Consider the following 13,599-nt stretch of genomic DNA (forward strand, 5'->3'; position numbering starts at 1 on the left):
TCGTCCACCCCCTCTCTCCCCCCTCTCTCCCCCTCCCCTCTCTCCTCCACCCAATCTCTCCTCCACCGCCTCTCTCCTCCACCCCCTCCCCCCTCTCCTCCTCCCCCTCTCTCCTCCACCCCCCCCCCCTCTCCTCCTCCCCCTCTCCTCCTCCCCCCTCTCCTCCTCCCCCCTCTCCTCCTCCCCCCTCTCCTCCTCCCCCTCTCTCCTCCACCCCCTCCCCTCTCTCCTCTTCCCCCTCTCTCCTCCACCCCTTCCCCTCTCTCCTCCTCCCCCTCTCTCCTCCACCTCCCTCCCCCCCTCTCCCCTCTCTCCTCCACCCCTTCCCCTCTCTCCTCCACCCCCCTCCCCCTTCCCCCTATCCTCCACCGCCTCTCTCCTCCACCTCCCTCCCCCCCTCCCCTCCCTCTCCTCTCTCCTCCACCTCCCTCCCCCCTCCCCTCCCTCTCCTCTCTCCTCCACCTCCCTCCCCCCCCTCCCCTCCCTCTCCTCTCTCCTCCACCTCCCTCCCCCCTCCACCTCCCCCCCCCCCTCCCCCCCCTCCCCTCTCTCCTCCACCTCCCTCCCCCCTCCCCTCCCTCTCCCCCTCCCCTCCCTCTCCCCCTCCCCTCCCTCTCCTCTCTCCTCCACCTCCCTCCCCCCTCCCCTCCCTCTCCTCTCTCCTCCACCCCCCTCTCCCCCTTCCCCTCTCTCCTCCACCGCCTCTCTCTCCTCCACCCCCTCTCTCTCCTCCACCCCCTCTCCTCTCTCCTCCACCCCCTTCTCCCCTTTCCCTCTCTCCTCCACCGCCTCTCTCTCCTCCACCCAATCTCTCCTCCACCCCCTCCCATCTCTCCTCTTCCCCCTCCACCCTCCTTCCCCTCTCTCCTCCACCCCTTCCCCTCTCTCCTCCACCCCCTCCCCTCTCTCCTCTACCCCCCTCTCTCCCCTTCCCTCTCTCCTCCACCCCTCCTCTTCTCCTCCCCACTCTTCTCCTCTTCCCCCCTCTCCTCCACGCCCTCGCTCCTCCTCGCCTCCGCTCCTCCTCCCCATCTCTCCACTCCACCCCCCTCTCCTCCTCTTCCCCCCTCTCCTCCATGCCCTCGCTCCTCCTCGCCCTTGCTCCTCCTCCCCCTCTCTCCTCCTCCTCCCCATCTCTCCCCCCTCCCCTTTCTCCTCCACCCCCTCTCTCCTCCTCCACCCCCGCTCTCCTCCACCCCTCCGCCCCCCCACCCCGCCCCCCCCCCCCTCCTCCTCTCAGTGAGCGTGTACATACATATTTCTCTTTCTCCAGCTCTGGTCCCCTCTCTCTCTTTCTGTCCCTCCCTTTCTCGGCTTCTTGTTTGTTCTTTCCTGATCTGACTGACACAGAAGCAACAACCTGAAACAACATCTTGGAATCAGAGACTGCCCGCACCCTGTTGATCTGATTGAGGGCAGGAAACCACTCCAAATGGGAACCCTTGTCCTGAAAGACTGAGGCTCGTTTAGCATTGATTGTTAGACCATAAAAGGCGAGGACGCCCACCAACAGATTCCAGCAGCAGCGATCAAGCATCCACACACAGCTCGATCAAAACACTTCGAAGCCGTTTGCACCCCACCGCCCCAAATAAGTTCTAGTTCCGAACGTTAGCTGCATCGCTTTCAGTATATAATATCCAAGTTTTGCTGCTTTCTGTTATCTCCTGGTAGCAGTTTGCGTTTAATTTCAGTTTATCCCAGTGTAAAGAAACACAGAAAATGCTAGGGAGAGGCAGAAATCATGCAAGAGAGAGGGAGGAGGGAGAGTGAGAGACACACACACCATAAGACCTAGGAGTGGAAGTAAGGCCATTCGGCCCATCGAGTCCACTCCGCCATTCAATCATGGCTAATGGGCATTTCAACTCCACTTACCCGCACTCTCCCCGTAGCCCTTAATTCCTCGTGACATCAAGAATCTCTCAATCTCTGCCTTGAAGACATTTAGCGTCCCGGCCACCACTGCACTCTGCGGCAATGAATTCCACAGGCCCACCACTCTCTGGCTGAAGAAATGTCTCTGCATTTCTGTTCTGAATTTACCCCCTCTAATTCTAAGGCTGTGTCCACTGGTCCCAGTCTCCTCGCCTAACGGAAACAATTTCCTAGCATCCACCCTTTCCAAGCCATGTATTATCTTGTAAGTTTCTATTAAGTCTCCTCTCAATCTTCTAAACTCCAATGAATACAATCCCAGGATCCTCAGCCAATTCTCGTATGTTAGACCAACCATTCCAGAGATCATCCGTGTGAATCTCCTCAAGACACGCTCCAGTGCCAGTATGTCCTTCCTGAGGTGTGGGGACCAAAAGTGGACACAGTATTCCAAATGGGACCTAACCAGAGCTTTATACAGTCTCAGTAGCACATACACACACAACACACACACACACACACACACACACTAGCACTATCTCTCTCTCTGTCTCTCTGAGGCAGACATACACACACACACATTCTCTCTCTCTCTCTCTGTCTCTCTGAGGCAGACACACACAAACACGCTCACACACTCTCTCTCTCATACACATACTTTGTTCCAAGACACAACAACAGAGAGTTTAACCTGTTGCCAGCATACCTAAAGTAAAATGAGATTACTTATTCAAATTGTGTTAAACAAACACTGGGGATCTTAATGTGGCTTTTATTTCAGCAGGAATCAGCATGGGAGAGATGGGCCGAAGGGTCTGTTTCCCCGAGCTGTATGACTCTTAAAAAGACCAGGAGCAGGAGACTAATCAGCCCCTCTGCCCACCCCAGCATTCGATGAGATTGTGGTCGATTTTTCATTTCAGCAGCACTGTCTCCCTGCTGTATATTTTTAACATCCAGAAATTAATCGAGCTCCGTGTTCAGTGTAATCAATAACTGAACCTTGGCTCTCCCTCGGGAAGGGGAATTGCAAAGATTCACCACCATCTCAGTGAAGAAATTCCTCCTGATCTCAGTCAGAAATGGCTTGTCCCTTAATCTCAGACAATATCTGACTGCTGTGCCTCTCTCCCCTCAGCTGAGGGGGGTAGCACCTTTCTGCATTGTCCCTGGTGAGCCCTCTAAGCATTCTGTATACCTTGAGATCACCTCTCATTCTTCAACATCCCTGAGGAGTATTTAATCTTTGCTCTTGGACAATCCTTTCGCCTGAGGCATTAATTTAGTTACCCACAAGGCAGCAATGATGGGAGGAAGCCACTCAGCCCCTTGAGTCTGTGCTTCAATTAGACATAGAGCACAGAAACAGACCTTCCATTTCAACTTGTCTTTGCCAACCAGGCATCCCGCTCTGACATGGTCCCATTTCTCAGCGTTTGGCCACTGTCCCTCTCAATCCTCCCATTCACATTCAAACAGATGCCTTTTAAATGTTAGAATTGTACCCACCTCCATCACTTCCTCTGATGTTCTGACCAATGTAGGAAAGTGTGCCAAATGCCTTATTCACTGCCTTGTTAATCTGCAACTTCACTTTCAAGGACCTATGCATCTGCACCCTATGTCCCTTTGTTTGGCCGCACTCCCCCAGGTCCTACCGTTGATTGTGTAAGCTCTGTCCTGTGTAACTTACCAAAATGGAGCACCTCACGTCCACCTAAATTAAACTCCATCTGCCAATCTTTGGCCTATTGGCCCATCGGACCAAGTCCTGTTGTACTGTGAGATAATCTTCCTCATTGGCCGCTACACACCTATTTTGGTGTCAGTTGCAAACTTACTAACCGTGCTTCCTATATTCATAACCAATTAATTTATGTCAGTGACAAAAAGCGGTGGACCCAGCAGTGATCCTTGCAGCATATCGCTGGTCACAGGCATCCAACCCTCCAGCATCACCCTCTGTCTCCTACCTTCAGGCCAATTTTGTATTCAATTCCTGGATTCCATGTGATCTGACCCTGCTAACCAGTCTACCATGTAGAACTTTGATAAAGTCTATATGGACAATGTCCAATGCTCTGGCTTCACAATCTTTTGTCAGTTCTTCAAAAAAACTCAATCAAGTTTGTGAGACATGATTTCCCACGCAGAAAACCATGTTGACTATCCCTAATCAGTCCTTGCCTTTCCAAATACATGTACATCCTGTCCCTCAGGATTCCATCCAACAACTTACCCACCATCAATATCAGGCTCACCGGTCTATAGTTCCCTGGCCACCTTTCTTAAACAGTGGCACAACGTTAGCCATCCTCCAGTTTTCTGGCACCTCACCCCTGGCTGTTGATGATACAAATACCTCAGCAAGAGGTCCAGCAATCACTTCCTTAGCCTCCCAAAAAGATGTGGGAAACACTGAATCAGATTCTGCGGATTTACACATTTTAAGACGTCCAAAATGAACTCTTTTCAAGACCTCACTGTTTATCTCTCCAAGCTCCCCCTAGCTTCCATGTCCTCTCCACACTAAACAGTGACGTAAAATATTTAGTATCTCATGTATCTCCTGTGGATCCACACATAAATGGCCACGTTGATCTTTAAAGGTCTCTATTCTCTCCCTAGCTACTCTTTTATCCTTAATGTATTTGTACAGTGTCTTTGGATTCTCCTTAACCCTGTTTGCCAAAGCTATCTCATGTCCCTTTTTGTCTCCTGATTTCCCTCTTGAATATATACCTAATGCCTTTATACTCTTATAGGGATTCATTTGATCTCTGCTGACTGTACCTGACATATGCTTCCATCATTTTCTCGATCAGAACCTCAATTCCTCTAGTCATCTCATATTCCCTATGCCTACCAGCCTTGCCCTTCACACTAACAGAAACATACTATCTCTGAATTCTCATTATCTCATTCTCAAAGGCCTCCTACTTCCCAGCAGTCCCTTTACCCGTGACTATCCACCCCCAATCACTTTTTGAAAGTTCTTGCCTAATACCGTTAAAATCAGCCTTACTCCAATGTCGCACTTTAAGCTTTAGATCAGGTCTATCCTTTTCCATAGTTACTTTAAAACTAATAGTATGATGGTCACTGGCCCCAAAGTGCTCCCCCACTGACCCTCAGTAACTAGCCCTGTTTTACTTCCCAATAATAGGTCAAGTACCTATTCTTTCTCTAAAAGCTACATCCATGTATGGACTTAAGCACATTTTCTTGTCCACACTTAACAAATTCCTTTCCGTCCATACCCTTAATATTATGACAGTCCCAGTCTGTTTTGAAAGTTAAAATCACCTACCATTGTTACCAACCCTATTATTCTTATAGATTTCTGAGATCTCCTTCCAAAGTTGCTTCTCAATTTCTCACTGACTATAATACAATCCCAATAAAAGGTGATCATTCCTTTCTTATTTCTCAGTTCCACCCAAATAACTTCCCTGGACAATCTCCCGGGAATATCTTCCCTAAATACAGGATATTCCTGGGAGATTGTCTAAAGAAGTTATATTCTATTAGATCATGGCCATCCAGCTGCCTTTGATAGCCCTCCTGACCAAATTTCCGAGAGTTGGCACCTTATATTTGAGTTTAATTTCTCTGTGCCTGGATTGCATGTTCAAATATGGAAATATCTGGGTGTTGTTGTCAGGTTCTACCCTCGTGCAACTCTCTGTGTGGACTTGGCACATTCTCCTCCTGTCTGCGTGGGCTTCCTCCCATGGTCCAGAGTTAGGGTGGATTGGCCATGCTAAATTGCCCATAGTGCCCAAGGATTTGTAGATTAGGGCGGATAGGCTGTGCTAAATTGCCCATAGATATGCAAGCGAGGTGGTTTAGCCGTGGGAAATGCAGGGCCACCGGGATAGGGTAGGGAGCTAGGTCTGGGTGGGATGCTCTTTGGAGGGTTGGTATGGACTCGATGAGCTAAATGTCTGCTTCTACACTGTAAGGAAAAGAAGGGAATGTTCTGTGGGACTATCGTCTTCCATTTATCCCCGAAATCTTTTATAAACATCTTTCTTTTCCTTACTCATGGGTTATGGGTGTCGCTGGCTCGCCCAGAGAATTTGAGAGAGATTTTGAGATAGAGATTGTGTGTGTGACAGAGAGATTGTAAGATTGTGAGGTTTAGGGAGGAAATTCCAGAGTTTTACATCCAGAAAGATGGTATGTTCAACAGGGCAAATTGAAGAACAGAGTTCTGGGAAGGTTAGAGATTGGAGGGGGTGACGGAGATAGGGAGGGGGTGTAGGGGCTGGAGGGGGTGACAGAGATAGGGAGGGGGTGTAGGGGGCTGGAGGGGGTGACAGAGATAGGGAGGGGGTGTAGGGGCTGGAGGGGGTGACAGATTAGGGTGGGGGTTTAGGGGCTGGAGGGCGTGACAGGGATAGGAAGGGGGTGTAGGGAGCTGGAGGAGGTGACAGAGATAGGGAGGGGGTGTAGGGGGCTGGAGGGGGTGACAGGGATAGGGAGGGGGTGTAGGAGAGAACAGAGATAGGGTGGGGTGTAGGGGCTGGAGGGGGTGACAGATAGAGAGGGATGTAGGGGCTGGAGGGGGTGACAGAGATAGGAAAGGTGTGTAGGGGCTGGAGGAGGTGGCAGAGATAGGGAGGGGGTGTAGGGGCTGGATGGGGTGGCATAGATAGGGAGGGGGTGTAGGGGGCTGGAGGGGGTGACAGAGATAGGGAGGGGGTGTAGGGGCTGGAGGGGGTGACAGATTAGGGAGGGGGTTTAGGGGCTGGAGGGCGTGACAGGGATAGGAAGGGGGTGTAGGGAGCTGGAGGAGGTGACAGAGATAGGGAGGGGGTGTAGGGGGCTGGAGGGGGTGACAGGGATAGGGAGGGGGTGTAGGAGAGAACAGAGATAGGGTGGGGTGTAGGGGCTGGAGGGGGTGACAGATAGAGAGGGATGTAGGGGCTGGAGGGGGTGACAGAGATAGGAAAGGTGTGTAGGGGCTGGAGGAGGTGGCAGAGATAGGGAGGGGGTGTAGGGGCTGGATGGGGGTGACAGAGATAGGGAGGGGTTGGAGGGTGTGACAGAGATAGGGAGGGGTGTAGGGACTGGAGGGGGTGACAGAGATAGGGAGGGGGTTTAGGGGCTGGAGGGGGTGACAGGGATAGGGAGGAGGGTGTAAGGGCTGGAGGGGGTGACAGGGATAGGGAGGGAATGTAGGGGCTGGAGGGGGTGACAGAGATAGGGAGGGGGTGTAGGGGCTGGAGTGGGTGACAGAGATAGGGAGGGAATGTAGGGGCTGGAGGGGGTGACAGAGATAGGGAGGGGGTGTAGGGGCTGGAGTGGGTGACAGAGATAGGGAGGGAATGTAGGGGCTGGAGGGGGTGACAGAGATAGGGAGGGGGTGTAGAGGCTGGAGGGGGGTGACAGAGATAGGGAGGGGATGTAGGGGCTGGAGGGGGGTGACAGAGATAGGGAGGGAGTGTAGGGGCTGGAGGGGGTGACAGATTAGGGAGGGGGTTTAGGGGCTGGAGGGCGTGACAGGGATAGGAAGGGGGTGTAGGGAGCTGGAGGGGGTGACAGAGATAGGGAGGAGGTGTAGAGGCTGGAGGGGGTGATAGGGAAGGGGTGTAGGGTGCTGGAGTGGGTGGGTTAAAGTTGGTCAGATGTAGACTCTAGATGCAGCGGTACTGAGGAGCTAACTGGCTCATTGGAGCTCCCATTTCCCTGTCATATTGCTTTGCGATCTAGCTGCCCGGATGAAGATGAGAACTCCCAGATCACTTCCTTCATAGCCTGATTTTCCTGTGCCTGAGACGGCATAAGAGTCGAAGCCACAGTGTCCTCAGGCCAGGGGGTCAGCTATCCTTGTAACGATAAGAGCTGTCAGTAGACAGTCTGGGAGCTGAGGTGTGTCTGGGTTGACAGGCAGCTGCTGTTTATGGGTGTGACTGCTTAAATATCCAACAACAGAATGTGAAGAATTCAATGGGGAGACTATCTGTTAAGGTCCTTGAGTGCGTGTGATGGTGATGGATTCTGGAGGAAGAGAGTTGGCGTTACAGTCAACCTGACAGGAAAGAACATGCATTTTCATGGCCTCAGAGTGCCCCAGCATTGCAACTAATGCAGAATATTATCTGAGTGTGTCTCAGTCAGAATGCAGCAGCCACTTTTTAATCAGCAAGTTCCCATTTCTAACACTTTGGATGCCTTGAGAGTTGTCCTGTTTTAAATAGAAGCCACCTTTGGCCTTTGGATTTTGAAACTGTGTGCCATTTGGTGGGAGAAAGTGAGGACTGCAGATGCTGGAGATCAGAGCTGAAAATGTGTTGCTGGAAAAGCGCAGCAGGTCAGGCAGTATCCAAGGAGCGGGAGAATCGACGTTTCGGGCATGAGCCCTTCTTCAGGAAATTCCTGAAGAGGGCTCATGCCTGAAACGTCGATTCCCCTGCTCTTTGGATGCTGCCTGACCTGCTGGGCTTTTCCAGCAACAGATTTTCAGCTGCTATTTGGTGGGGTTGAGGGGAGCCTGGGTACCTTTATTTTGTCGATGTACAAATCCCATTTTGATAAAGCACAAAGAGCTGGCTTTTGTACAGCGCTGCCTTGTTTTTTTTGTCGCAGTAAACATATGGACTAATTTGATCAGAAATTCTCTTTAATATTTTCAGTTTCAAAGGAGCTCCTGATCCGGAGATTAAATCTATGCACATGTCAGTTCTTGTAGGTTCAGTGGACTGGGATAATTTGCAGCCAACCTCGCAAAGCCTAGCTGCCTCAGTACTCTCAGGAGAGCAATGCACATCTGGGCAATATGGGTACGATGGATTGCTGGGAAAACAACAAATTATGTAAAGAGCTAGCAGCAAATGGCTCAGCAGTGGTCTGGGACTATGTCAGGGGCACAAATGTTCTTGCAAGTTTTCAGTTGTTTGTGACAGTTTATGGAATGGTTTCGTGGGTCACCATAGACAAAACGCCTTTTCTTTCCTCTCAAGATGTCTGTTATGCCAACTCTCTTCCTGCAAGTGGAATTTTCAAATCCGTCCTCCCCACCCCAAACACACACAGACACACACTCACACACACTCTCACACACATTCACCGACACTCACCCACACACACTCACACATACTTACACACACACATTCACCGACACTCACCCACACACACTCACACATACTTACACACACACACACACACACACACACACAGACACGTGCACACATATACACACACACACACACACACGCGTGCACATACACACAAGAAAGCACTTGACTGGACTCAGAGGAGTGTTGATGGTGTCAAATCTGGAGCTGGGACGGCACCTGAAGAAAGGTGCTGGACCCAAATAGACAGCAGATTTGGTTTGATTCATTGCAGTCAACGGGATATAGTTCGGTCCCCAGGCACAACTGCTACAAGAACAAGGAACTCTCTCAGGTGTTCTTGAGTCAGCAGTTACAGAATTCATCCCTCAAGCAGACCCATCAAAAACAGAACAACTGTATTATAGGATCCCTACAGTGGGAAAGCAGGCCATTTGGTCCATCTAGTTCTCACCAACCCTCTGAAGAGCATCCCAACCAGATTCAAACCTATCCCTGTAACCCTAGATTTCCCATGGCTAATTCATTTAGATAATATGGGACAACTTAGCATGGCTAATCCACCCTAACCTGCACATCCCTGGGCACTATGGGACAATTTCCCATGGCCAACCCACCCTAACCTGCACATCCCTGGGCACTATGGGACAATTTCCCATGGCCAACCCACCCTAACCTGCACATCCCTGGGAACTATGGGACAATTCCACATGGCCAATCCACCCTAACCTACACATCCCTGGACACTATGGGACAATTTCCCATGGCCACTCCACCCTATCCTGCACATCCCTGGGACTGTGGGACAATTTCCCATGGCCAACCCACCCTAACCTGGACATCCCTGGGCACTATGGGACAATTTCCCATGGCTAATCCACCCTAACTTGCACATCCCTGGACACTATGGGACAATTCCCCATGGCCAATCCACCCTAACCTGCACATCCTTGGACACTATGGGACAACTTAGCATGGCTAATCCACCCTAACCTGCACATCCCTGGACACTATGGGACAATTTCCCATGGCCAATCCAGCCTAACCTGCACATCCCTGGGAACTATGGGACAATTTCCCATGGCCAACCCACCCTAACCTGCACATCCCTGGGCACTATGGGACAATTTCCCATGGCCAATCCACCCTAACCTGTACATCCCTGGACACTATGGGACAATTTCCCATGGCCAATCCACCCTAACCTGAACATCCCTGGACACTATGGGACAATTTCCCATGACCAATCCACCCTAACCTGCACATCCCTGGACACTATGGGACAATTTCCCATGGTCAACCCACCCTAACCTGCACATCCCTGGACACTATGGGACAATTTCCCATGGCCAATCCACCCTAACTTGAACATCCCTGGACACTATGGGGCAATTTCCCATGACCAATCCACCCTAACCTGCACATCCCTGGACACTATGGGATAATTTAGCATGGCCAATGCACCCTGACCTGCATGTCTTTAGACTGTGGGAGGAAACCAGAGCACCCGGAGGAAACCCACACAGACACAGGGAGAATATGCAAACTCCACACAGACAGTCGCCTGAAGGTGGAATTGAACCCGGGTCCCTCGTGCTGTGAGGCAGCAGTGTTACCTTCCCCTAGTTTTTTGTGAGATTGCCAGTGCATTTCAGATATGTATTGGAGTAGTTTGAGATGGGATTAAACTTTGATTTGAACTGCAATACTTATCTCTTAGCTGCTCAGATATATGAAATGGATTCTGAAGGGATAAACTTATCATATTATCCTTCCGCTGCGGACTGGTTGAGCAGGAAATAGGTTTTAATAAAAACTGTTTATGCAGGAAAGGTTCTGTCGGTGAAATGTTGTGTGATTCAGCTTCCTGCTGTACTGAGAGAGGGTGGGGGTGTAGGCTTGTGGAGGAGGGTGAGACATTAGGGTCAGGATCAGGGCTTGACTTGGTGAATTGCTGTACAGCCGATGTCAATTCATTGAAACAATCGACTAGACATCTCCACAGTCGAAGAGCAAGAATAGGAAGGGTGGAGGAAGTGGGATTCCTTCTGAAACATATATATTCCAGAAGGATTGAGTCTCCCATGAGCTGCATCCCCAAAATCAGATGCTGCCAAACCTGCTGAGCTTTTCCAGCAATTTCTGTGTCTGATTTACAGTATCCCCATAATCACGTGGTGTGCTGTTTTAGAAATCTCTGCACATGGGGAGACAATGAAATGTGCCCAGGAGGGTGTGAGCCGGGATATCTGAGGAACATTTGAAAAGGAGTGAGGCACCAAAATCTCCCCCATCTCCCTAAGGTTTACGTTCGAGAGTGTGCAGAAAAGACTGGTCCTGCTTTCCCTGAAGAAGACAGAGTGAGAGGAGATTTGATTGAGGTGTTGGAAATCGCAAGAGTACATAAAGAGGGAAAAAGAAATGTACATGTTTTTAGAAAGGTAATTAAGGTAACTCACAAAGAAGGAGGGGAAACATGGAGAACAGTCCTTCTCATGCAGTGAGGAGTTGGGATTTGGCCAGTGCTGACTGAGGTTGTGATGGAGGCAATTAGGAATTAGCTAGAAAGGAAAAATGGGTGGAGAAAGGGCAGAGGTGTGGCATGAGGTGAACTGCTTCTGTGGTGGGAGTTGGGATAGGGGAACAGCACAGACACCACTGCCTGAATGGCCTCTGTCAGTGGCAGAACCGTTTAAACTCACACCACTGGCGTGCAACCTGACACGGTCCACGGTGTAGTGGGATTGCGCTAGCTCTGTCCGGGCTGTGGCACTGTGGGTGGCTCTGCACATTCTCAGCTGGGAGGAGATGGCACCCAGCAGTAGGGAATGAACTCTCCCAGGGAGCCCCCTCAGGCTGGAATTGGCTGGTCACCCCCATGGCTGGGACTCCAGAATGACTGGCATGGTGTTGTTGGAAACCCATTCAGTATTGTTTTACCAAGTGGTTGAACTGTGTGTGACAGTGTAGCTGGGAGGCCTTGGAAAGACCTCGTCAACCAGACTGGTATACCCAGCAGAACATCAGAAGGAGAGGAAACAGCTAGCGATCTGATGGAGCCAGGCCACTGAAGGGACTGAGCAGAGGCAGACAGTGAAAAAGGGAATCCTGAAGTGCTGGAGTCAGTTTGAACGACTCTCTGTACCTCCCCAGGGCAACAGGAACATTAACTGAATGCAACCTGTGTTTATCACAAGTAGTATTGCTGAGTGAGGTAGATCAGTAAATTCCAAGACTTCACTCTAAATTTGTCTGCATCTTTTAACCGGGATTTCCTTTATAAACAAAAGATATTTTCGAATGCCACTTACCAACCATCAGAGTTGTCCCAGCCCAGTCCTCAAGGGACTTATTGCCTTGCTTCCACTTCTCTTCAATTGTTTTTTTTAAGTTTGGTTCTGTAAGTACTTTGTGTATTTGGAGAAAAGAGAACAATAGTTCCCACGGTGTACTGAATGATGGCTGTCTTCTTACATACGTGTGTGTGTGTGTGTGTGTGTGTGTGTGTGTGTGTGTGTGTGTGTGTGTGTGTGGACACTGGTGTGCCAGCTAAGTGGGCATGTATGTGTGTCTGTGTTTACGTACATGCAGGTAATCGGGTGCCAGGCAAGCTGTGTTTGTATAAGGGTGCCAGTGAACAAGTGTACAGGCGTGCAGGCACTGATGTGCCAGCCAATCTATTTGCAGGCACATGGGCACCGAGGTGCCAGTTGAGGTTTGTGGACACTGGGCCACCAGCCAAGCTCTGTACAAGCACATGGGATAAGTGTGCCAGCTGCATTATGTATGGGCATAGGGGCACCAGCAGCTTGGTTTAGGGGGTTAAAAGGACTGATTGAGTTCACGATGGGGGTGAGTCTACACGGATGGTGTGAAAGATGGTAGTGAGCAGCTTTCTTGCACTCTGATCTGAAAATGTTGGTTATGCCATTGTCTTCTGCCTGTCTTTCAGGGCTCTATGTACTCGCTCACCCTGAAATGCCTTATCAGCCTGTCCACATTGATCCTGCTGGGACTCATCATCGCCTACCATGCCAGGGAAGTCCAGGTAGGCACTAACTGCTGAGAGCTCATGGTCTTTTCCATCATTGAGTTTGAGATCATCTGTTGACCTGGAATGGAATTTAATCCTGGAAAGTGTGAGGTTTGCGAGGATTGGCAAGGCACGCTGTATATAGGACCCCAAGGGAGTAAGAGTATCAGAGGGATCTTGGTGTGCATGGCCCCCATTGATCCTTGAAGACAACAGGACAGTTAGATGCAGTGGTTCAGAAGGCAGATGGGATACTTGACTTAATAATTTCGGGGCAATTAATATAGGAGCGAAGGAGGTTGGACAGAACAATGATTGGTCAGGCTACAGTTGGAGTACAGTGTGCAGTTCTGGTGCCCACAATGTGGGAAGGATGTGATAGCACTGGAGGGGGTGCAGAGGAGATTCACCAGGATGTTCCCTGGGCTGGAGTGATTCAGCTATGCAGAGAGATAAGACTGGGGTTGTTTTCATTAGAGAAGGCTGGGGTAGGGGGATGTGATTGAGGGATATAAAATTAATTTAAGGTAAGGTGCAGGAGGTTTAGAAGAGATTGGAAGAAAAGGTTTTCACCTGGATGGTGCTAGGTATCTGGAATTCACTGCC

At 50.4% G+C, this 13,599-nt stretch overlaps 1 protein-coding gene across 1 annotated transcript in view; it reads left to right on the forward strand.

Moving 5' to 3' along the window:
• Positions 1-13,599, forward strand: part of LOC132805635 (small conductance calcium-activated potassium channel protein 3-like) — a 123,015-nt gene that overhangs the window by 8,438 nt on the left and 100,978 nt on the right. Inside the window, exon 2 of the mRNA XM_060820824.1 lies at positions 12,913-13,008. Coding sequence (XP_060676807.1) covers positions 12,913-13,008 — 96 coding nt within the window. The remainder of the gene's footprint in view (positions 1-12,912; positions 13,009-13,599) is intronic.

Source organism: Hemiscyllium ocellatum, chromosome 50, assembly GCF_020745735.1.
Source record: "Hemiscyllium ocellatum isolate sHemOce1 chromosome 50, sHemOce1.pat.X.cur, whole genome shotgun sequence".
Lineage (NCBI taxonomy): Eukaryota > Metazoa > Chordata > Chondrichthyes > Orectolobiformes > Hemiscylliidae > Hemiscyllium > Hemiscyllium ocellatum.